Source organism: Syngnathus scovelli, chromosome 13 (genome assembly GCF_024217435.2).
Source record: "Syngnathus scovelli strain Florida chromosome 13, RoL_Ssco_1.2, whole genome shotgun sequence".
NCBI classification, from domain to species: Eukaryota; Metazoa; Chordata; class Actinopteri; order Syngnathiformes; family Syngnathidae; genus Syngnathus; species Syngnathus scovelli.
The window spans coordinates 11886370-11910995 of record NC_090859.1 but is presented as its reverse complement, the minus strand read 5'-3'; the positions used below and the strand labels follow the sequence as shown (position 1 = coordinate 11910995).

General features: G+C 43.4%; 3 protein-coding genes and 1 long non-coding RNA gene across 5 annotated transcripts in view; 3 read left to right on the top strand and 1 right to left on the bottom strand.

The window, feature by feature from the left end:
• The window catches only part of bcr (BCR activator of RhoGEF and GTPase), a 35721-nt gene extending 17356 nt beyond the window's left edge, over positions 1-18365 (top strand). For both annotated transcript variants that reach the window (XM_049737892.2, XM_049737891.2), the window contains 22 exons: positions 3742-3926; positions 5660-5764; positions 5925-6110; positions 7811-7918; positions 8088-8148; positions 8232-8284; positions 8383-8523; positions 10903-11024; positions 11166-11331; positions 11400-11519; positions 11679-11754; positions 11848-11952; positions 12203-12277; positions 12458-12555; positions 13004-13135; positions 14250-14309; positions 14437-14546; positions 14620-14759; positions 14835-14969; positions 15047-15152; positions 15401-15563; positions 15680-18365. In XM_049737892.2, the coding sequence (XP_049593849.1) occupies positions 3742-3926; positions 5660-5764; positions 5925-6110; positions 7811-7918; positions 8088-8148; positions 8232-8284; positions 8383-8523; positions 10903-11024; positions 11166-11331; positions 11400-11519; positions 11679-11754; positions 11848-11952; positions 12203-12277; positions 12458-12555; positions 13004-13135; positions 14250-14309; positions 14437-14546; positions 14620-14759; positions 14835-14969; positions 15047-15152; positions 15401-15563; positions 15680-15769 (2537 nt within the window). In that variant the 3' untranslated portion in view covers positions 15770-18365. The remainder of the gene's footprint in view (positions 1-3741; positions 3927-5659; positions 5765-5924; positions 6111-7810; positions 7919-8087; positions 8149-8231; positions 8285-8382; positions 8524-10902; positions 11025-11165; positions 11332-11399; positions 11520-11678; positions 11755-11847; positions 11953-12202; positions 12278-12457; positions 12556-13003; positions 13136-14249; positions 14310-14436; positions 14547-14619; positions 14760-14834; positions 14970-15046; positions 15153-15400; positions 15564-15679) is intronic.
• Positions 8523-11350, bottom strand: LOC125979599 (uncharacterized). The gene is made up of 3 exons (XR_007485358.1): positions 11217-11350; positions 10872-11004; positions 8523-10277 (listed from the first exon to the last, which is right to left on the bottom strand). It is a non-coding gene; the product is annotated as an uncharacterized lncRNA (long non-coding RNA).
• Positions 18366-18732: 367 nt separating the features above from the next.
• On the top strand, positions 18733-22122 carry adora2ab (adenosine A2a receptor b). The gene is made up of 5 exons (XM_049737935.2): positions 18733-19472; positions 19960-20299; positions 20461-20592; positions 20929-21032; positions 21120-22122. Exons 2-5 carry the CDS (start codon positions 20100-20102, stop codon positions 21926-21928), a joined length of 1245 nt encoding a protein of 414 aa, XP_049593892.1. The 5' UTR covers positions 18733-19472; positions 19960-20099; the 3' UTR covers positions 21929-22122.
• A 783-nt stretch (positions 22123-22905) lies between these two features.
• snrpd3l (small nuclear ribonucleoprotein D3 polypeptide, like) lies at positions 22906-24573 on the top strand. The gene is made up of 4 exons (XM_049737966.2): positions 22906-23064; positions 23664-23803; positions 23937-24129; positions 24351-24573. Exons 2-4 carry the CDS (start codon positions 23678-23680, stop codon positions 24413-24415), a joined length of 384 nt encoding a protein of 127 aa, XP_049593923.1. The 5' UTR covers positions 22906-23064; positions 23664-23677; the 3' UTR covers positions 24416-24573.
• The last annotated feature ends 53 nt before the right edge of the window (positions 24574-24626 follow it).

The window sequence follows — 24626 nt, the reverse complement described above, 5'->3', positions numbered from 1 at the left end:
TGTTGGTTAGAGTGGGTGAAGTACCCCCCTCCCCTCTCAGCACGATCAAAGATAAAGTAAACGTGGAAACATGCAATTAGCGTCTCAATCCGATCCATCCTTTCTATTTTTACCCAGCGCATTTAAAACCCACACGACTTGAGAATGTTTTTGCGCACAGCCGTGCAGATTCAAGTGGCAGCTTTCAGCGTTGCTAAATTAATGAGCCGCCCTCGCAGCATCACACTCCGCCGCCACGCTGCTCATGATCCATTTTAAAGAGGGACGACCTCAAAATTGATCACCACCGATGCGGACCGATTTAACCAAAACAAAAAGCATATCCTGACGCAATAGAGAGCAATATGTTGGTAGACCAGGAAAGAAAAGAAAAAAAGAACGTTAAGCAATATTAGCATTTTTTTTTTGGTGATTTGAGGTCAAAACACTTTATTCTCTCTTCTGACTTAAACCAAAGCGTCTTCCATATTTCACTAGCTTTGCCAGGAGAAAGTGCGTTCCATCGTTGAGATGGTAATTTGCCACGTTGTATTATTAATCAGAGTTTCTGCTGCAATTTGAACACTCTCATAATAACGCCTCAGGCCGGCTCCTGCGTAATGAGGCTTTTTCCAACAGCGCTTGACAGTGAAGACACGACAGATGCTTATGGAATCAAAGGTTTCTCTGGCAGTGAGTACGTGTTTCCAAACCGCGTTCTCCTCGAAAGCGATCAAAAGGAAGCTGGAGAGCAAAGAGCGCGATCTGACGACGATGTAAAACGCTGTCCGGGGGAAGATGACAGAACTTCGACACACTGTTGTGTGTTTTGGGAGATGGACTCCCAACCCGTCAATCACGATTCGAACGGTTGAATCGACTCAACCTTCGACACACTGTTGTGTGTTTTGGGAGATGGACTCCCAACCTGTCAATCACGATTCGAACGGTTCGACTAGACTTGTTGGGGAGATATGACCTGTTTTATTACCCAGTTTTTTTTTTTTTTTCCATCACTAAAGTGCAGGTATTCACTTTGTGTGGCCCCCTAATGAGGAAAAAACACATTTATCAAATTAACAGCCATCAAGTGCCTCCAACCACTCAGGGGGGGGGGGGGGGGGACCAGAATCATTGCGCTGAAATTCATTTAATATCTTGGCGAGTGTCGCCGCCCCCCATCTTCGCTCTCTCCTAGACTTTTTTTTTTTTTTTCATTGCCTCAGCTTTCCACTGTCACTACCAGCCCCCCACTGCTCGGTGTTAAATTGTCTTTAAATTGGATACTTAAGGGGATAAAGGAAGCTCGCTCACACTATACATGAACCTGTTTTCAAGGCACAGGGATGTAAATTTACTTGTAAATTGCAGTTCAGTGAAAAGCGGATTTTTGTTTCATCTTCGTTCACTACCATAGACGTCAAAGATCCATTTTAACTAGGCCGGTGGTATTTTGGGGGGGGGGGGAGTCATTTTACCAAATTGCCTTTATTGACTAAGGGGAAATTTAATTCCGCTTTAGTGTGTTTTGAGCATGCCAAGAGTTCTTTTTAAGATGGAAGATTACCCGAGACAATCCACAGGGCCTCTGATCTGAATTGTACCACTTGATGAAAATGTGACTAAATGAGAGTGGGGGGGTGCATTAATGTAAAAGCTTGTGTGTGTGTAAGGGTTGTGACTATATTAGCAGTGTTAAGATGACTGTTTTCCTCCCAGAGTCCCATAAAGGTGACAGCGCCTTGAACAGATTTATGGCAGCCATGTTGAGTGCCTAAGGGCAGGGGTGGCGGAGAGGACCTCATTGAGAATCTCGCGCCCCCCCTCCGTCTTTCATTTTCTCTCAAGCTTCATTTTCTCCATCTTCTCTTTGTTAATAATCATTTCCTCACTGATGACTTGAGAATTAGCAGCGGCTTGTGTCGTCTCCTTCTGCCATTTTTCTGTTTACTTCCACTCCCCCCCCTCTTTATTTTTTTTATTCTCCCTCCAGGCAACGCTTGTCTTCTTTGTGCGAAGGTCACAGCTCTCTTGGTCTCAGTTGAACTCAGACAAGCCTTTTAATTGATGCTTAGCTCATTTATGGCTTTACGCTAATGCACTTTTGTGTGTGTGTGTGTATGTAGCCATTATGGCTCCGAGCCAAAACGTGTTCGTCACCATGTAAACCTTGGACGAGGAATGTGGGCGTGTTTGGACATTGATTGGTACGCTGCTTTTATTTTTATGCTTCAACGCGGAATTTGGAAGAAATCAATGCCATGTCGGGCTTTCATGCAATCTGTTGGGAATTTTTTTTTTTGCTCTCTAGGCTTTTCTGTAGAGGGGGCTGGGGGGTTCGGAAGACACGAAGCGTGGGAGGAGGGGAATGTATGGAAGATATTGTGCTGTGAGGAGCATGAGGATGCCAGCTGTATGTGCCGCATCATCAGAGAAGGTTTAAAACAACACATTTTAGAGTGGCCTGCTTTTCATTGGATGATAATCTCCATAAATAAATACAAAAGGCAAATTAAATTAAAAAAACTATTGGTTGGCGGGGTTTGGCTTTTTTGGTCGTTTCCACGGAGGCACGTAAATATTCCTCTGAAGCATTTAGTCAACACCGCCATGATTCATTTGTCACTTTTTCTTTCCATATTTAATTGACACTTGAGCATTTTTATTCACCATTGTGGTTTAAGCTCCCAGTCTGTGCTGCTTTAAAACCAAGAGGTGGTCGCTGGTTCTAAAAAAAAAAAAAAAAATGTTGTATGGATGCTCTGTTTTTGGCCTGCGGGCACTAAAAGGCATTCCACACACAAACAGGCTCAGTGTGTCCCGTGACGACGTTTTTCCAAAGCTAGGTGGAAGGAATATGAAGTTGTGGAGCTATTTTGGAGAAACTGCACTGGCCTGATATTTCCAGACCCGCATTTGTGTTTTATAAATTCCACCACGATTAATTGTAATACTTGTTAAGTTCTGGTTTGGTTCAAGGTTAGATTTTTTTATTTTTGTCTAGAGGCTAACTACACAAACACACTCTATGTTGGTCCAGCATGGCAGACCGAGTGGGCAGCCACCACCCACAGCCAGTCGCGAGTATTTGGACCAAACGGTGGGTGGGCTGAAGGTCACATGTTATCTGGATGCACACACACATTGTTTTTGTTTCTTTTAGGGACCCGACATTAAGAAGGTGGAGTCGCTTTTCCGCTAATCGCTACGTTGGCGGATCTCACCTTGCATCGCTATGACTGTGTCCTTCAAGAAATCACTGAGCAAGTGTAGACAATTTTGAACTAAATGTTTTGTCTGCTTGTCAAACATCAATTTTTGTCCATTAGATTTGTTTCATTAGATTATTATGATTTATGACTGTTAGCATAACGTTTGACTCTTATTTCGATTGGTCGAGAAGGAATTTTCTGTTTGCCTTCATTTTATCAGTCAAGAAAAAAAATAGTACCTTGCTTCTTACCCAATTTAGGATTTCCTGAGCTTGTTGAAGGTCTGCACACTACTTAGCGGGCTCTCGTTCTTGCGCTTATCTGCAAAGTGTTTATGTGATTAGTCAGCGCATGGGAAGCTAGACCGGCTTTTTGGAGAAGTGATGCTTTGTTGAAAGTAGAGTAGTGGGAGGCGGCGAGTTAAATATTATTGGTGACTCTTTCAAGGATGCTTGGAAGTTTTCCCCTCGGATGCTTTCCCGAAACTGCTGACACACGCCTCCAGGAGTTATTTTAACTCTCCAAAAATATTTTTGTGTGTGATTGACAGATGGCCATTACACCGGGACTCCGCCGTCTTACGGTTATGACGCCGACCGCGCCGAGGAGCAGCGGCGGCACCACGACATCCTGCCGTACATCGACGACTCGCCTTCTTCGTCACCTCACCTGAGCTCCAAGAGCCGAAGCAGTCGGGATACCCTCTCGTCGGGATCGCTGGAGTCCTCCAAGTCGGTCAGTGTGTTGAAAATCGTTTATTAGTTTGCTCATATGCAATTACCTGGTCCTGGTTCCAGTTTTTCATATATTGGTGGAACGATTCGATTCAATTGAGAGCGCCCTGGATGATTGACAGCTCATATTGGAGCGAAAGCCTCTAACCGTGCAGTTGTGAATTGACAATAATTGTCAACACTTCCTTTGACCTCAATACGTTCAGGAAGTAGGCTAATCTATTTTTACGGCAATCCAGTCTCAGCTGTAAATTGACGAGGAATCGAATCTGTCATTTGGGAGGATCTCTGCCTGACTTGCAGCCTCGGGAGCTGTCATCCGCAGATGGAAGTCGTCCTTTTCCCCGGAGGCGGGCTGCTTCTCAACTCAGACGATAGACACATTTAACACGGTGTAAAAATTCCCAAATGAGCGAGTGCTTCCTTTAGAATGGGGGGGTGTCACGAGATAGGCTAATAGCGCCTCTTGCTAGCGTGCCCTTGGAAAAACTAATCACCTCAGTGGTCATGAAGCAATATCAGCCCTACCAATAAATGATGACCCCACCTTTGACCTGTCCCGAGAAGAGATTTAGCCTAGATGAAATTCCCACAGTCAGAGTTAGCATAGCCTTGATTTGCCCTTGTACAGTCGCCACATGCCCATCCGCCAGTCTGCTTCGCCGACTGAGTCAGAACTCAGGCGAGCTGCGATTGGCTCTTTCTAGAGTTGAGGCTTGATGACGTCATTGTGATGAGTCATCACCATCTGAAAAATAGAAATAGTACTCCCAACTCGGCTCAATATCGATAGAGGTGGTCAGATGTTTTATGTGGGATCTGTGGTCTTTTTATTGAGTTTTAATTTAAAAAAAGTTCTTCCATGACATTTCTTATGTGATTTGAAGTGGTCATCAGAATGTGCAATCCCGTCAGATTTTCAGGCTCTTCTTATTTACTGACAATAAAATCACTGTGAAATTAAGTAAGAAGAAATAATTCCATGTTGAGGAAAACATCACCATAGTCCGGCTCCATTACAGGCCAGACACGCCGAGCGATGGGCAAAAATCTCGTTAGGGATTTCAACAAGCAAGGGTTGTCGGAAGTGGGATGCTAAACGGCTTAGACTACGAGAAATAGAAATGTTGAACGCTTAATAAAATGCATAACGGGGGCCATGGATTGCAATTTGAGCGTTTGTCGGGGCTGACGTTCTCCCGTACTCTGCGGGGAAGGGAAGCAGAGGTTAGCAATAATATTATTACCATCGATGCTGCTCCGTTTCCAAATGCGGCTCCTGAGCTGCAGCTACTGTGATGGGCATTTCAATACATTTAAATAATTTTATGCCAATGTTTGAAAATTATTTAGTGCACTTCTGTATTGTACTTTTTTTGTTCATATCGTGCGTGTGTGTGTGTCTTTTCTCATTCATTCACACACAGGTATTTATACAGCAACCTTCCTCCTCCTCTGGGACATCCTGCCTGTTTGAGTTATTTCAAAGTTCACGGCAAAGCAAGGCAGCCCGAGGAATCTCGCTATCTGTCTGTCTGTTTTCTTTCATGATCGTTCTCCTCGGCGAGCTTTGACCGGCCCCGCGGCGCTGGGGAAGTCAGGATGAAGGATTGCTAGAAAAAGTGTAGAGCTTCTGATTATGTTTGGCTGTTATTTATTGAACATGTTTGGTCAGGAAAAAAAAAAAAAAAAACCTAAGGCTTGTTTTTTAATGGGTGTCTGTCTGTGTTGCAGACGGAATGTGACCTGGAGAAAGGTTTGGAAATGAGGAAGTGGGTCCTGTCTGGGATTTTGGCCAGCGAAGAAACATACCTCAGTCACCTGGAGGCACTGCTGCTGGTGAGATTGCACACACACACACATTCATTTCCTCTATTTACCAATCGTCGCTAGATCAGTTACTCATCTAGTCTGCTGGAGTTATTTTAAAATATATGTCCATAAAATCTGCCAAGAATGGAAAACTTTGTCCAACTTGAGATCTCTGTCATATTTTCAGCCCATGAAGCCTTTGAAAGCAGCAGCCACCACGTCGCAGCCCGTGCTCTCCGTGTCCCAGATCGAAACCATCTTCTTCAAAGTGCCTGAGCTCTACGAGATCCACAAGGAGTTCTACGACGGCCTCCTGCCCCGCGTCCAGCAATGGAGCCATCATCAGAGAGTCGGGGATCTCTTCCAAAAACTGGTGAGGCTCCTCGTAAACTGTCACGATGATGATGTCACAGCCGCACGTAGAAGACCCGCCCGCTCCTCTTAATCACTCCCACAGCGTCTCAATTAACCCGCCACAGAGAATCGGTTGTTAATTCTCTCCCTAAATGCTGTTGGCCTCATTCGGCCCTCTTTTTTTTTTTTTTTATCCGGCCCTCACAGACTCTCATGCTCTAGCGCACAGAGGGAGGCGCAAGCTTGTTTCACAATGCTGCCTTTTTTTTTGGCCTCATGCAGCTGAGACCGCCGCTGCTCTGTGTGTGTGCGCTTTGTGTCTCAAAGACACAGCTCTCTCACACTCGCTCGCTGGCTCTCGTAGAATATTTCTTCCCTGCCATCTCGTTACCTTCCTTCCTTCCTTCGCTCAGCCAGAAATGAATCTCGTACTAGGGCGATGTTGCAGTTTAGCCCGAAAGTGTCGACGCAGCACTAAAATAATTACATCTCCCTTCTCCATTGCCCGACAAAAAAAAAAACTGGGCTAAGTTTAATGGCCTTGACCTCTGATGTACTAAAATGTTATAGTGTAAAATATGACCTGATTACGAACAGACGGCTTGTGACCCCGTGGGAAGTACTCGGAACGCCATTGTACCTGCATTTCCGGGAGGGGAGGGGCGGAGGTGGAGCATCAGCGTCCATCTCACCATTTTACACTCAAGCGTGATGTAATTACAGTTTCAAGCTCCACAGTGTCTAATCAATCATTCACTCCTCTTTGACACAAAATGTTTACGCAGCCGCGACGAGCATTTACTTGCACGGATTCTTCCGCTCTCCCTTCAGCTGCCGCTCATTCGCTCATTTTACCATCAAATAAAAGTCGACACAACGGCGGCCGCATTAAAGGATGAGATTAGATGAGTGCCGAAGGAGCGAGGAACGTAGGCGGAGATTTTTAAGGGGGAGGCGTCTCAAGCCGAGTAAGGGTGGCAAGTGGATTTAAGGATCGTGGCTTTGACGGGTTTAGGGATCATGAAACATCACAAGCAGGAGGAGGAAGAGAAGAGCCAAAGCGTCGGTGACAAGTCATGAGCACGAGCAAGCAAGCTGAAAATAGCGTTCAATTACACCGCCGCTGCTGCTCCTATATGCAAAATGAAACTTTTTATTGGTTTGTCTTCCCAAAAAAATATTACAAGTGATCTATTGAGCCACGCTAACAAAAAAAAGAGCGCAAACATTGTGTAGCAAACTTGTGACCACACATTCCTCCCTAAATCAATTTTCACACACTGCCGTGACGGCAGAAGCTGGTTGAGTTTGGGGTCATCCTGCCATTTCCCTGATTACTCCCATTTGATGCACACTCAGGTTTTTAATACTTTGCGGCAAATACATCAAAAACCATCCGAGCTCATTTCCAGGCCAGGAAACTCTGCAATTAGTTAAATTATATCAAATTTCAGCTGCCTAAATGTGCTTTTAGAGCTTCAGTCACACACACACACACGTGCTTGGGAGTCGCTATGGCAACCTGTGAGGTGGCCGTGGTTACATGCTGTTGTTGTGTCAGTCATATATTATATAAGAAATTATAATTAGGAAGGCGTGACTCTTCAATTCCCAAACATATATTTTTCTATGCAAGCTAAATTAAAGAAAAAATGTTTTTGTACAACCTATAGTAAAAGACAATTTGACTTGACCAAGATGTGCTTTTCTCTGTTTCAGGCCAGCCAGTTAGGCGTCTACAGGGCGTTTGTGGACAACTACGAGCTGGCGGTGGAGACGGCCGAGAAGTGCTGCCAAGCCAACACGCAGTTTTCTGAAATCTCCGAGGTAATCATGACACATTTTCAAATCGGGCCCTAAATTGACATTGAAAATATGGAAAAGGGACATTATATTATATTATATTATATTACTATATATTATGAGTAGTATATCTGATGAACGTCATTGAGCGGTCCCGCCGCGCCTTTGTCTCAATTCGCCGTCTTCCAAACAGAACTTAAAGGTGAGAAGCCCCAAGGACTGCAAGGAGCCGACAGCAAAGAATTCCCTCGAGGGTCAGTCGTCTTCATTTGTTGTCGTTTTATTGGATTCAATATGGATGGAAATGGTGAAACTTTTTCCTCTGTATTCGCCACAGCTTTGCTTTATAAACCGGTGGACAGAGTGACGAGGAGCACGCTGGTGCTTCATGTAAGTAAAATAAAAAGCCTCGGATAAAATCATGTTTATGGTGGTGATAATTCCGAATTTGATTCAAAGTTTACTTTTTTTTTTTTTTCCACCCTCAGGATTTGCTCAAACACACTCCCACAAGCCACCCCGACCACCCGCTTCTCCAGGACGCTCTACGCATCTCCCAAAATTTCCTGTCCAGCATCAACGAGGAATCCACACCCCGCCGCCAGCTGATGACTGTCAAGAAGGGAGAGGTGAGACATTTCAAAGCATTAGCTTCCCCCGCCACTATTTTTGTAAATCCCTTCTCTTTAATTACATGCGACCTGATGATGTCATAACCCCGCCCTCCAAATAACCTTGAAATCACCATTAAAACGAGAATAGCTTCTAGCGTGTCGCCAATCTGCAGCCTAACGGCGCGCTCATGCCCTTATATGGTCACACTTTGGTTGGCTGCTCCAAGGAGAAGGGGGGCTCATCCTCCACTTGCCCATTGTGGTTTCCCAAGCGCGTACCCCCCCCCAACTGCTCCCTCCCACAACGCTGTCTATCATCCCTTGAGATGACTTGATGCACATGATTGGATGCTCCTTGATTGAAAGCTTTCGTGACACGGCCGTACATAATGTCGGTAATGACCCACCAGGCCGCCGCTCCGACGGGTCGAGCCCTACTTAATTATTCATAAATGGAGGGGGGGGGGTGAAGGAAAAAAAAACTGAGATGGCTCCTCCCCTTTCTTACATCCAGGTTATTACTGCACCCTCTGCAAAGACACACATTTGCAGCTTGCCCCGCCCCCTTTTGTATTCCTACTGGACTCACTTCCATCCCGGTCTGTCCACACCAGACATCAAATATTTATGATAGATACATGAAAGCTGCGCATGGAAATCAATGGCGCTCATTATATTGCTACTCAATGTAGCTTGAGTACAGTATCGGATATGCCCGAGGTTATTAAAGGTCAGACCGACGCCAATTATTGGCCAGTTTGAAGCCAGTGGAGAGGACGCTTAATTAAAACCGAAATGATGATGCTGCTAAATTCCGTTACTGCATTAGATGTGTACCTAATGAAGTGGCCGTCTGTGTACGTAAAGCCCAAATGCACACAGAGCGGCTGACTCTATTATGTCACGAGCACGTGCGTGTACTCACGCTCCAGCTTGTATAAACACTTGGGCGCAGAGATGTCCCTCCAAGCGTGCGTTGGGTTCTAAAAATACATGTGGATTTTGTAAATTCATGCCGTTACTCGGGTATACGCTCAGCGAGGCCGCTTCAGGAGACGTCAATATTTAATCTGCGCTTTCTGCAGCCGGGCTTTCTTAGTACACACTGTCCGCATTCCTCTTAGGTTTTTTTTTTTTAAGTTTGTCTTCCCACTGGCTCACTTTTACATTTATCACGACTCGGGCTCAAGAGTAGATGTGTAAAAGATGAGTCGTAAAATTATGAGTGAGTGGGACAGCCAGTGAATGGATAAAAGCTGCTTTACTTGTGCCAATTTCGAGATTTTTGATTCCGAGCCAAGTCCTCGCTGACCCTCATTTTATGTTGTTTGCTGCAATCAATTTCCCATTTGCTTTTGTCCAGTCCCATTTTTTTAAACGATGACCCTCGTAGCTGAGATTTTCATCCGATCTTCAGTCTGATCTTTTCCTTGGACCAATTATTGCTTTTCAATGATAAACAAGCAAAGATGGTCACAGAGATTACACGGTGCAACAAAAGATGATGATGATGCTCATTCTCTTTGTCTCAGCTAGGCCTCCCTCCTCAGGTGGGAACACTGCGGCGGAGCTCTTTTGTCAGCTCTTTGCTTTCATTGAAAAAAAAAAAAAAAAACAGACACCGTATTCTCTTCAGTATGTTCTGGCGGTGACAGTATGTGTTCTTGATGGAGGTGAGGGGGTTGCATCGTTGGGGGTGGAGGAAGAGAAGATGGTGGGAGGACGTGAAGATGATGATGTAATCTCTCCTGAACGTTTGTGATGTCATCCTTTGAGACAAGTAGAAAAACAGAAAAAGAATGTTAGGATAACTTGGTGTCTGGACATAAAGATAGAAGACTAAATATGATTAAAATTAAAAAATAACACGAGTTATGTAAATTTCTATTTTTTTATTCTTACCCTAAAGCCGCTTGATAGCACTGTGAAAACATATATGCTTTCGTATAAGCGTTCAAATTTGTTGTTGTTAGAATAATTGTCATTCTTGTAAAACGTTTATCTTGACCACACCGCCCTCTTTTGATCAGGTTTAGTATTGCAGCCTCATTACATAGTCTGACATCAGTGAGATGGCCAGAACACCCAGGAAAAAAAATCTTACCTGATTACATTCTTCCCTCTCCCCGAAATTAACGCTCACCATCCAGAGAACATTTTTCAAATATTACATCACATTGATTATTGGAATAAATAGTTTAACCTTTTGTACTTAATAGAGAATAAATGGGGGGGGGGGGGTTCTATTGTTTCTTTGTTTCAGTGGCTGCAGTATCAAATGTTGGGGTTGTGAAAATTATATTTTTGTTTTTGATTCCTATATGAAATAGAGATAATGATCCCGTTCAGGAGTATTTACTTACCCGTGAGCGTGTCTTTGTTTCCAATCCACAGAATCGCCAGTTACTGAAGGACAGCTTCATGGTAGAGCTGGTGGAGGGCGCCAGGAAACTGCGACACGTCTTTCTCTTCACCGACCTGCTGCTCTGCGCCAAACTGAAAAAACAAATTGCAGGGTAAGAAAAAAAAAAGACAGCTTTTTCGAGAAATTATTCATCCAAGTCAGCACATCTTGAAAACACAACATACACAATATTCCAATTTATACACACAACATAGCAAAAATTTATAAATTGAAACTCATTTTTCCTCAACAGTAAAAACCAACAGTATGACAGCAAGTGGTACATCCCGTTAAGCGAGCTCACCTTCCAGGGCCCAGAAGAGGCCGAACCCCTCACAATCCCACAGGTCCCAGATGAAGAACTGGATGCTATGAAGGTGAAGATCTCACACCTGCGCAGTGAGATCCAAAGGGAAAAGGTAAACCAGAAAACAAAAAGACTCTTTACCGAAATCTTTTTCGCTGAAATGTTTTCATCACATTTCAGAGAGCCAACAAAGGTTCAAAGGTCATCGACCGCCTCAGGAAGAAGCTGTCCGAGCAGGAGTCGCTGCTGCTCTTAACTTCTCCGAGCATGCATCTCAGAGTCTACAATAAGAATGGCAAGGTAAAGATATATTTGGTATTTCAAAAATGGCGTTCCTCAGGGCTCTATCTTCAATCCCCCTTTTTTTGTCTACTTTGTTGTAATTTGCATGTTGAATCTTCTTCAGCAAGAATAGTCATGACACGTCTGTCCTCACAAATAATTTGTGTCGCATTTCAGAGCTACAGCTTCCTCATTTCATCCGACTACGAGCGTGCGGAGTGGAAGGAGCTCATCAAAGAGCAGCAGAAGAAATGTAGGGTTTTTTTTTTCCCTCAACCCGACATACAGCCTGATCTTTTTTTCCATTCTCCTTCTAAAATTTTTTTTTCTCCCCTTTCTTTTCAAGGTTTTAAAGCCGCTTCCTTATCTTCCATGGAGCTCCAAATGTTGACCAACTCTTGCGTCAAGCTCCAAACGGTCCATCACATCCCACTTAGTGTCTGTAAAGAAGGTGAGAGACTTGCTGTTGTTGTTTTATCCAAATGAGATGACCTTCTTGGTCTCACTTCTATTAAAAAAAAAAAAAAAAGATTTGTTTCAATATAAAGAAAAAATGTCAAGCCAAATGTTTGATACAGTGCAGAAATAATATTAGCCCGCATGGTCTTCCAGCACAAACACAGATCGGCATGTTTTTCTTAATGCTTCCTCTCTGTTTATTGTATCCTTTTTCCATCTCTCTCCTCTGACTGTTTTTCCAGAGGATGAAGCCCCGGGTCTCTGCGGGTTCCTGAATGTAATCGTCCACTCCGCCTCCGGCCTCAAACAGAGCTTGAGTGAGTCATACGGGGCAAAACCAAACAGATCAAACCAAATTAACGTTAAGTTCTCACTAATTCACTCGACCGAGGACTCGGGTTCAAGATAAATGCCGCCTTTAGCTGTTAGTCTGGTACTTTTATCATCATGATTAAATCTTCCGACCACTTCATGCGACTTTAATATATTTCTTGCAGATCTCTATTGCACATTGGAGGTGGATTCTTTCGGCTTCTTTTCAAACAAAGCCAAGACGAGAGTGTATCGATACACCACTGAGCCCAAATGGAACGAGGTGAGCAACCTTATGTTAGCTTAGCACAATCACGGTGTTGTTATATTAAATAACCCAAGCGTGACATACACGGCGGCCCCCACGAACATATAACGCATTTAGCGGATGTTCACGTCAGCGGCGCAGCTGGATGTGGAAAGTCGGACCCAATCGGCTGCTCGGGGGCAATGAAATGTTTTGCCGTCAAAGTCTCTGAGGAGTTTGTTCAGCAGAGTGGAAGTAATGGCAGCTAATGAGGAGCTGCTGGTGATGACTCGCATCTGTCCTAATGTGAAGCGAACCCCCGACGCCATGTGCCAACCATATGCGGGAGGGAATGTTGATTTTTGTACGTCACCGAGAAAGATGCAAAATGCGTCGATACGTTTTGGATTGCGCTGATTTGTGTTACAGAAAAAAAAATATTTATGGATCTATAAACACAGATGTATTTTCTTGCCCTCGCCAGGAGTTTGAGATCGAGCTGGAGGGCTCGCAGACCCTGCGGCTGCTCTGCTACGAGAAGTGCTACAATAAGAGCAAGCAGAACAAAGAGGACGGCGAAAGCATGGACCGCATCATGGGCAAAGGACAGATCCCGGTATGACATGACGTCACCACCTTCCGTTCCGCAGAGCCCGCCGTGACTCATTACAGGCGGGTTATCTGCAGCGGCGCCGCCGCCGAGCATGAAATTCACGTTATTGTCCCGTGAATGACTTAAACCGAGCGTGAATCGTCAGATTGGATCACTTTGCCGTCATTATGTAATGAGAGGACACTCGGGGGCGGATGGACTGAAGGAAATTGCCCTCACAAGAGCAGAATTGAAATGTTAATAAGCGGGTTTCTTTCGGGTTATAATGAGGCAGGAAAATCAGAAGTAGTTCTAATAGAATCTTTGACAAGAGGTTTGGATTTTCATTTTTTGTGAAGAGCCGTCTCATTTCACACTTGCATTGCACAGAAGGAAATTATACCAATAATAGTTAGACGTCACAAGCTGATGGAATAAAAGTAACAAAGGAGGAAAGAATATAATTAATTCGATTTGCAAATGGGGTGCATGATATTTTACAGAAAAGACCTAAAACGTTCTGCATCTACAAAAGAGGAGAAAATATGTGATTGCATCTAATAGGAGCGAGCGCTTTACTCACGCAGCCTCCACGTTGCTCAAAGGGAATGACAGCGCCCTCTATTGGTCGGCACACAACCACTGCACAGATGATGTCATTCCAAGCACAATGATCTGTGCAAATCAGAACAAAAGGGAAAATGCTGCACACAGCACTGCATGATTGTCCTTAAAACAACACAATTTGCCGGATTGGGGGAGTGGATTGTATTTCTTTTAGACAGTGAAACAACACAATGCAGGTCAGACAATAGAAAATAAAGCTGACACAGGCAATTCCTGATATTGTAATGTGTTGTAATTTAAAGCCACAAATTGAAAATAAGCAATTTTATTTTAGTTAGATGTCTCTTTTTTATTATTATTATTATTTTTTTTAAGTTGCAATACATTGATATTTCTTGTAAGAGTTTTTGGCATAAAATTGGAAAATGAACATTATTTTATTTTGTCAATGTATGTTAGTCTGTTTTTTTTATTATTATTTTTATTATTTTGTTTATTTATTTATTTATTTATTGCAAAAACAATAGTCATGAAAATAATATTTTTTTTCTATTTTTTTTCCACCACTCAGCTGGACCCTCAAGCTCTCCAAGGAAAAGACTGGCAAAGAACTGTCATTCCAATGAACGGGGTACGTCAATAAACTTTTCTCACACTTGACCCCCATCTTTAGCACATTCTGCATTCTTGCATCGGTCAAAACGTACTCCTCCTGTCACTTGGTGCTTTCTAACCCGAGTCCCGACTTCCTGCGACAGATCGAAGTCAAACTATCCATGAAGTTCACCAGCCGTGAGTTCAGCCTGAAGAAAATGCCCTCGCGGAAACCTATGGGGGTCTTCGGGGTCAAGATCTCCACCGTTACAAAGTCAGTTTGCGGCATGCAAATTCTTCATCCATTATTGGATTAAACTTCTTATTTTGTGCATATTTCCATCCAGACGAGAGCGTTCCAAGGTGCCCTACATAGTCCGGCAGTGCCTGGAGGAGATCGAGCGGAGGGGAATGGAGGAAGTGGGCATCTATCGAGTTTCTGGAGTGGCCACCGACATCCAGGCCCTCAAGACGGCCTTCGACACCAGTGAGTAGACCTCAACGACGTTTGGATAAAAGTAGCGTGGTGGCGCCGTCATTACAAAGTGTCCTTCCCGCGTAGATCACAAAGACGTGTCGGTGATGATGAGCGAGATGGACGTCAACGCCATCGCCGGGACCTTGAAGCTGTACTTCCGAGAGCTCCCGGAGCCGCTCTTCACCGATGAGCTCTACCCCAATTTTGCGGGAGGCATCAGTGCGTTGACCTTTTCGTCAATTTGGCTCACCATTCGGGGAAAACGGTTCATTTGTGATCGTCTTTTTGTTCCGCAGCTCTCTCGGACAGCGTCGCCAAGGAGAGCTGCATGTTGAACCTGCTGCTGTCGTTACCCGAACCCAATTTGGTCACCTTCCTTTTCCTCTTGGACCACCTGAAGAGGTACGTTTTCATAATCTCGTTTCCTCCACATCATTTGGAATTTGATTATGCGGCGGCACTCGCTTCGATTGTCTGATTTCATGCAATCAAATTCGAAGCTGCGGGGGCGATATCAAACGACATCTGCATATTATCTTCTGGTTACCATGGAGATTTGGCTTAATTAAAAGGCTTGAGTGTCACGTGGGCGTCGGCACAATGCGAGATGTGAAAATGTGACACGTGGGGTCTGTCGTCTTCTGTGCCAGGGTGGCGGAGAAGGAGAGCATCAACAAAATGTCGCTTCATAACCTGGCCACCGTATTTGGCCCGACGCTGTTGAGACCCGCCGAGAAAGACAGTAAAATCCCCACCAACCCCACCCAGCCCATCAGCATGGGGGACAGCTGGTCCCTGGAGGTCATGGCACAGGTCAGCCACCATTTTGTGCTTTTCATCTCTTTACGAATCAGCGAATATTCAAAAATGCCCTAAGTATCGATACTTGGTATCGGTGCATCCCGAACATTTCTATTCCGTTTTTCCAGGTCCAGGTGTTGCTGTATTTCCTCCAGTTGGAAACCATCCCCACTCCAGATAGTAAACGACAGAGCATCCTCTTCTCCACGGAGGTATAGAAACAACTGTGTTTACCTCAAGCACGATGCCTCACTGGAGTAGGTTTTTTGAATTGACTACGTCGCGTAGGAAGGATTTTTTTTTTTCTCTTGGGGATCTCCTTCTTTCATCTACGTTCCTTGGTTTTTCTCCATATTAGTCAACAGGGGGAAAAAAATCCTGCTTGTTAGGTGTTTTTATGTGATTTGGGCCTCGATTTGTCAGACAATGGTCAAGTGAAGACAAAACGTGTCTGTCCATTTCAAACCAGACTTCATCTCAGCACATTTCCCCCCCCAAAATAAGGATGAGTGGAATTGTGGAGTTTACCGGAACTATCTCATGCCAGGCCTACAGAAGTTGTTTACTATAGGTGAAGGCCAACGCAGCAACTTGAAGGACTTATCGAAGGAAGGTGTTTATTCCTAATGGACCGCAATTTCACCACCTGCAGTTTGTGTCCGACCACAAAGGAACATTCTGTCTCTCTCTTTGTGTGTCTGTTAGCTTAAATATCCGGGAAGCAATATATTTTCTATCATGGGAAATGTTCCCTCCTTCTTGTCGCATCCTGTTGCTCATGTGTTCCTTGTTGTACATAATCTTAATTTTTCTTTTACCGCTATAATCTAAATTGTTAAATGTAATTTATTCCAGGGTCTCGGAGGAGAGACTTTTTTTTCTACGTGTACTTTAAGCGGTTTGATTACAGTGGCGGCTAGCGGTTAGCCTTGACTTGAAGCCTTGCGGTAAATAAGGAGGAATTTAGCCTTGTTGTTTTAGATACTCCCGTTTCTTGCTTGTTCCTGAAGGCGACAGCAACACAAGCTTTTCTCACGGTCTTCAACATCCCGTGGCGGTGAGTATAACGCCATAACGTTTTTTACGTCATCTCATCTCTGGAAGTAGAAGTGCATGTTTGAGTAGCACAGATGCGGTGCACTCACGGTTTCTGTCGGAGAAATGTCTCCATTTTTAAAACCGCAGTGATAGGTTTGGATAATATACACGCCCCACTGAATGTATGTGCGGAACAAAAATGAAACTGCGCCATAATCACGTTGTCACATCATGTGGGACATTGAAGGAAACGTGTCATCACTGACCAAGTGACTACTTTTCATTATACTCAGATAGTCAAACCATTTTCCACAAGTTAAATGGGTTAATAAATATGCTTACCCCCAAGGCCAGATAATTGACTTTTGGTTAGTTTCCATTTTTTCATTCAAAAACCCGTCCCTCGAAACGAACATATGGTGAATCTTTATTAGCTTTTTCTGAAGAATTTGGGGGATTTATAAATTTCTTATTTTGTTTTAAGTCTACAATGAACATGCAGGCATGTTATTTATTTTGTTGTCCCTAGACTTAACAAGTCGATCCCGTTACAGGCCCTTTTGCATTGTATAGTCACTGCACACTTATCATTAGCTACAATTAGTTGATTGCTGTTTTATTAATTATTTTTTATACACATTTTAACTTATTTTTATGTCTCATCCATTTAGAACTGGCCAACGTGTCCATTTTAAAAACTCGTCCCTTCAGCACAAAGCTTGTCATTTCTATCCATAGTAAAGCATCGTTTGTGTTGTTGAGCAAGTTATGGCTACACATTTTTGTGCTTCGACTTGATCATTTGAGCATATCATATCTTAGAAACGCACGTGTGTGAATGACTACTTCATTCGGCCATTTTGTCACGCCATCCGAGTGGATGGAAGCACAATTGCAATAGCGTGTCGGTCCGTTTCTCTTGATTGCCACCGTTGTTTACTAGCACATATTTTGGCCTTGTGTAGCAAGCGCACAATTTCAACATCCGCATCGGAGGACACGCAACGACATCCGTCCCGATTGCCTACACCGTTCTGACCCTGTCGTGCCTCTACGCAGATTTTTTTGTTTAGCAAGACGCTGACAGCGGAAATCTCTCCTGTTGCCTTTTTTTCGCCGAAAACAGCCACACATCTCTTCTCAAGACAGGACCTTTGAAAAATCGGTCTTATCTTTGAAGGACCACCCTCGTTCTCACGCCGATGCTGTAAATTGAACTCGTAAATATTAAAACGGAACGAAGGATAGTCAAAATTCTTGCCTGTGTCCTTACTTTAGCTCCTCTTATGCCTTTTACTTGTATTTATTTAATAAGCTTTGTTCGAGTCTTTGAATAGAACGTCTGCTGGGTCTATTTATTTGTAAAATCTTGAAGGAATAAATTAATGGAAAAGTAAAAAAGGCATGCACTTATTTGGAAGTGTCACCGCCTGTTTTAACGACTGAAGTTTGTCACATGTTCGTCCCGCTCGTAATTCCAATCAAAGGGTTTTGGTTTTTTTGCCAGAAAAGGCAAGCTGAAGCTGGAACACGAATTATGAATAACTTTCCAATTCCAAAATTCCACTTCAGTGTTGTTCTGGGAATGCTGCCAATCACAGACTGTCTTTGTATCCCCCCCCTCTCCCACCCCGTCTTGGATTTTTGGACCCTCGTTCTCTATTTGGCGTTCTGTTGTACAAAGTTATACTGTACTATGAGGACAAACATATTTGGGAAAAATTTGCAGCCAATGTTTGTACACAAATGTTTAATAAAATCTCCTGTATCTACGTACATAGTGTCCAGGAAGCTGCGTGTTCTTCCACTTAGCTTTCCGTCTTTTTATGATTGTCATTATTGATTGGAAAAATCATGACGCGTCAGTGTATGAGTAGCACTTTACACATTGATGCTGCTGCACATTCATTCTGACCTACTTTCTACTGCAGTGTTTGTCAAGTACCGCAATCAGAACCAATTGAAATACAGTAGGCCAACATAGTAATGAAAAACATGGCAGAGATTTTAGAACCAAAATTATTTCTGATTCCTAAAAATAAATGTATAATTTAAAAATGTTAAACAAGAAAAAGGTATTGAGAGAAAATATAAAATGTATTTTTTTTGTAGTGCATTTAATTGAGTGATTCTTTCACCTACCACTAGAGGGAGCCCACACAACACAAGTGGTACTTTTAATGCACTTTCACTGGTCTACTTTATTATATATCTATTTATATGTTTATTTATTTATTCATTTATAGAAAGGAGAAAAGTTTTCTTAGTATCTAATCACTAAGGGAGGTTTAACTGTGCTTTCTCCCTTTTATAACTTAAAATAAGCATTTGAGTTCATGTGTTATTTTTGTATGCTTTTTTTTCTTCTCCTAGTGACACATACGCACACACACCGCTTTATTGTCATGGTGCGAGTGGCGGCATCGATTGACAGCGCAGAGGCAGGTCCCCTTTATCAGGATGTGCAGGATGTCCTTATCATTTCCTCCAAGCTGACAGCCTGCATGATCATCTTGTATTTTTTTTTCTTTTTGCCTAAGCAGCCATCTGGAAGGAGGACAAACAAGACAGCAGTTCCCCAGTCACTATAGTTTCACTTGTAGCCTGTAAACATCACGCTGAAGGGAATCTGTAACTTTACATCATTCCTGCTTTATTTTCCCGCCCCCATTGTTGTATTGCTTACAGGCTGGATCAAGCATTTTTGCAATTCCTGTAGGTTCTCAGAAAGACTCGGAAGTGGAAACAAAAGGAAAAGTAGGACTTTGGTCCAGTGTGTGCGGTTATTAGGATCAGCGCAGGTTTACGTGTGGCCACGAGGCGCTGGAAGGACAACAATGAATGGAAAACGTGTGTAGAGGATGCAGCCGCTACCTAACACAGGTAAGAAATGTCCAATTCATTAGTGTAGCATGCAAAATGGACTTTATATCAGTATTTTAAATTGGAATATTTTTGAGCATGTAAAAATCTCTTTCTTTAGTTTTATGATTCTTAGCGTGACGTTGAGTGTGACCTCACACGGTGAAAATGTGTCTTGACAACCAAGAGGAATTGAAACGCACTTCCATAATAGCACAAGGAACTTTCACATACCGCTGATTAATTTTTATTGTGTCGTTATCAGTCATTTGGAAGGGGTGGGAATGATACTGTACGTGTGTGCTGTGCTTTCAGGAAACATGTTCCCAGAATAAAAAAGATGTATTGTCTGCTTTGCCCCCCGTGTGAGAAGCAAACTGTTCCCCTTGTCACATGAGAGATAGATGGCTTTTAAATGTGTGTGTATGTGTGGGGGTGTGTGTGTCGGTGGGGAAACCTGCTGTTTGTACAGGAGCTCAGACTGTGTTCTCTCCGCTTCCCTCACCAGATCACCGCCCTTGACTCGGCAGCCAAAACCTGCCCAAACAGAAACCCGCCAGGAAAAACGTCCGAGGTGGCCGCTCGCCGCCCCTTCCGCAAATGTAGTCGTGGGATGCCAAGAAAGGCGCAGAAGAGGACAGCAGAACCATGCTGAAGAATGACCAGCTGGTCTACATCGGGCTGGAGCTTGCCATCGCCTGTCTGGCCGTGGCCGGGAACATCCTGGTGTGCTGGGCCGTGTGTCTCAACTCCAACCTGCAGAGCATCACTAACTTGTTTGTGGTGTCGCTGGCGGCGGCCGACATCGCCGTGGGCCTGCTGGCCATCCCTTTCGCCATCATTATCAGGTACCAACACAAGATGTATTATTGATCATTTATTATTTATTATCATTATTTATTTATTTATTATTCATTTATTTATTTTTTTATTTATGTTTTTTTATATTATTATTATCTCAATTGTTTTCTCATTTTTCAAATGCCTTTTCCATGAACCTTAACACCAGTACTGGCTTTTGCGCCGAATTCCACGGATGCCTCTTCATCGCTTGCTTCGTCCTGGTGCTGACCCAGAGCTCCATCTTCAGCCTGCTGGCCATCGCCGTGGACCGCTACATCGCCATCAAGAACCCACTCAGGTGAGAAGATGCTAGGACAAGTCGTTGTAACTTTAATCTAGGCACCGCCAAATTATTTTTCTGCAACAAGCCAAAGAAAGATGCATCACCACTGACTGGTGTTGTTTAAACGTGCTTGGTTAAAGCTTTTTGTTTTCACCCTACAGTACATTCTTCCACCTCACATAAGCCACAGCAGGTGACGCATTTGCATAAGCGGTTGCATAACGGCTCGGTTTTTAAAGCCTCATCAACTTAAAAGCTTCATTAGAACTTGTAAAAGGGTTAGCATAACAAATAACAAATGATATTGTCCCGAAATAACTTTTGTGGGGTTTTATTTTTATTATTTTTCAGGTACAACAGTCTGGTAACAGGTCAAAGGGCAAAGGGTATCATTGCATTGTGCTGGCTGCTCTCAGTCGCCATCGGCCTGACGCCAATGCTAGGCTGGAATAAAGGTTGGTTGTTTTTCAAAACAGCATCAGTTATTATATTGAATTTCTTGAGTAAATAATAATTTCCGTCTGTTTTACTCTTGGACGCAGGATGGAATTCCACCACGATGGCCTCCAGCAGTTGTCCCGAAGGTTTGACGGAGTGTCTTTTCGAGGGAGTGGTCACGCTGGACTACATGATCTACTTCAACTTCTTCGGCTGTGTGCTGCTCCCCCTGGTGGTCATGCTGGTGGTGTACGCTCACATCTTCATGGCTGCCCGGCGCCAGCTTCGCCTGATGGGCCTTAAAAAAGTCTCCCCGGCGCCATCCCACGCTGCAAAAGCGTCATCTTCGTTTCGCTCCACCTTACATAAGGAGGTGCACGCTGCCAAATCTCTGGCCATCATCGTGGGCCTGTTTGCTTTTTGTTGGCTGCCCCTCCACATCATCAACTGTTTCAACTACCTGTGTGACACCTGCCAACGTCCTCACATCTGGGTGATGAACATCGCCATCATCCTGTCGCACGCCAACTCCGTCGTCAACCCCTTCATCTACGCCTATCGAATCCGAGAATTCCGACAGACGTTTCGGAGGATTCTCCACCAGCACGTTCTCGGACGGAGGAACTGCCGCTGCCTCCGGTTCGGGGGCGGCCATGGACGAGATATAAGGAGCGGCAGTATCAAGCGGACTTCCTCACACTTCAGTAAAGACGATTCGTCATACGGAACTGTGATGAACACTTTTGTCCTCGACTCCAGCCAGTGGACGTCGTCGTTGGGTGCTCTACCAAATAGTTGCATACCTAATGGAAATCCAGACAGTGTGGAAATGAGAGACAGTGGAAGCTGCATTTCTTTCGTCAATGTTAAAGCTCTCTCCTTTATACAGACGCACTCTACGGATTTGTCATAGACACAACGCATCCTTAATTATGCAAAATCTAAAATATGGAAAAAAAAACTATGGTCCTGTGGTCTTCTATTTCTGATATCTAATGGACCCAACTGGAAAGGAACGGCTCAAGGATATTTTTATTTGCTTGATTGCCGTCTAAATTTTGGGGTTTTATTAAATAAATGATGAATGTTGTCCATGTTGCTTTTGAACCTGCTTGCTAATCTTTTTCAAAGCCCGCACTTGTTGATACAGCAGATATTTATCAACTGTTTTATGAAGTGTAAATAAGTCAAGTTGGTGGGGGGGGGAAGCAATGTTTGAAGGGAAGTCATTTGTTACCAAGGAACTTCTTAAATCGCGACAGTTTGACGAGTGATTTGATAACTGCTAAGCAACATGTTGCCGCTTCACTGATTGACTTCACCAATGCAGCCAAAACAAAGAGCTTGTGTTTTTTATCAGGTCAAATATGAGGCCATATACTTACCATGGAGCCGCTTTCAGAGTCACGTTTGTAGACATAGACATACACACACACATCAGCCTACTACAGACCACTCAGCCAGAGGTGTTTACAGAGCAGCCTCACACTGACGCCAGCCTTCAAACTTAATGCAATGGAAATCAAATGCGGGTTTATTTGATGATCTCTTTTATTGTGCCATTACACTTTCTCTTACCTCGTTAAAAATCCCTTTAACTTGGAGAAAGACTGACATTAAAAAACATGTATGTGGCTCACAGGGATTTGTTTGCAGGGATTGTAGCTTAATCTGATTTATCAATATTTGTGTGCTTTATTTTCTTAAAATCATGTCTATTTGTGATATAGATTTATACTCTTTAGCATAATTTTACTCCTGAAAATCAAGTTTTATTTTCCCCCCCCATAAGCTTTGAAAAATTAACATGCCCCCTCAAACAATAGCTCCTAGTAGAATGTTTTTATTTATTTAACCACACGCGTAAACACTACAAGTTCCACAATCCACCGCGCAACTAAACCGGAAGTGATTCAACGAGACAGTGCTGCATTGTGGGTAAGCGGAAAAAGGCTCCAAAACGTTAAAGAAATCGACAAGCGCACGTTGTTGAATAATCTTTTTTGAAAGCAAGCAGCGTAAAGTGGTTTTGCAGCTATAACATTCCAGGTAAGAACAATACAGAAATTGACAAATAGACCAATAATATATTTCTATTTTACAATATTGCTCATATTAAGTTGATCGAGCGGCAGTTGTAATTCATTCCAACTTCCATCATGGCGTCTTCCGTTCGTGTAAGAGCCATTCATTTTAGAGCTGTGTAAATAATTACCATTCATATTTAATGTGATCAGAAGACAAACTATTACTTGCGTTCATGTGTCGTCGTTATTAGAAATGTTGGGGTCTTTCTTTCAGATTACTCTTTCAGCGTTTGCTAGCCGGTTGTGGCTAACAAGCTAACTAGCTATTGTTAGCGAACCTACTGCTAATGTTTTAAGCCAGGTTAAGAGCACAGATAAGCACAATTGCACATTTTCTACTGCTAGTTTGACTATGAAACTGAAAGTCAACGTTGCAGCTAGTTTGCTGCTTTTGCCACAACGGAACATACCACTGATCTGATTTTAGCACACTCAACAAAGTTGTAGTACCAAAACTGACCTGCGAGGGGCAGCGTGGCGCCACAATTCATCAACCAAAGAACATCACGATAATAGTAATATTTATACTTAGTAGACAATGCCTTGCTCTATATTTTGTAGGAAAGTAACTCAAGATGTCGATCGGCGTGCCCATCAAAGTCCTGCATGAGGCCGAGGGACACATTGTGACCTGCGAGACCAACACTGGAGAGGTGTACAGAGGCAAGCTTATCGAGGCAGAGGACAACATGAACTGCCAGGTGATGTGCCTAACATTTTCATTGATTTGCCATAATTCAAGAGAGACATGTTTTTTTTACCCTCACCCCAAGCCTTCATGAAATTACCGTTGAGTTGTAAATTTGATCTTGTTTTTCCCCCATCACTTCACAGATGTCTAACATCACAGTGACCTATCGGGACGGACGGGTGGCCCAACTGGAGCAAGTGTACATCCGCGGCAGCAAGATTCGCTTCCTAATTTTACCGGACATGCTAAAGAATGCGCCCATGCTAAAGAGTATGAAGAATAAGAACCAAGGTTCTGGGGCTGGAAGAGGCAAGGCAGCCATTCTCAAAGCACAAGGTGAGAGACATTTTTCCACACTGGTGAAAGGAACTTTTGATTTTTGCATAGAGATCATTTGGGGCAAACAGGAACAAAATAAATTTAACATTTATAGTTGTTATGCATTCTGACCATTGGTTGAATATTGTGGGCTTTATTAGATTTTAGAGATCAATCATGGGCTTGCTCAAATGCTTTGGTGGATTGATCGCTTAAACAATTGTCTTGTTTCTTCACAGTGGCTGCAAGAGGCAGAGGGCGTGGTGGAATGGGCAGAGGAAATATGTTCCAAAAGAGGCGATAATTACTGGAGCTTTTTCTTTTTGTATAGTCAGTTCATTTTTTTTTTCTTCCTCACCTTCAATTGGTCATCTTTATCTTGTGTTGCAATGTATTGCTCCAATTTCTTTTTTTTTTATGGAAAATAAACATGTGAATCTGATGCACCTGTTCTTAACTGAACTTGACAATGAGTTTTTTTTTTAATCAACTCTTTACCTGAACACTTCGGCAAA

Excerpts from the sequence above, each read along its gene's own strand:
- adora2ab (XM_049737935.2), top strand. The coding sequence starts at position 20,100 with ATGCTGAAGAATGACCAGCTGGTCTACATCGGGCTGGAGCTTGCCATC. Across the intron at positions 20,300-20,460 it reads CCTTTCGCCATCATTATCAG|TACTGGCTTTTGCGCCGAAT; the intron begins GTACCAACACAA and ends CCTTAACACCAG. Across the intron at positions 20,593-20,928 it reads GCCATCAAGAACCCACTCAG|GTACAACAGTCTGGTAACAG; the intron begins GTGAGAAGATGC and ends ATTATTTTTCAG.
- snrpd3l (XM_049737966.2), top strand. The coding sequence starts at position 23,678 with ATGTCGATCGGCGTGCCCATCAAAGTCCTGCATGAGGCCGAGGGACAC. Across the intron at positions 23,804-23,936 it reads AGGACAACATGAACTGCCAG|ATGTCTAACATCACAGTGAC; the intron begins GTGATGTGCCTA and ends ATCACTTCACAG. Across the intron at positions 24,130-24,350 it reads AGCCATTCTCAAAGCACAAG|TGGCTGCAAGAGGCAGAGGG; the intron begins GTGAGAGACATT and ends GTTTCTTCACAG.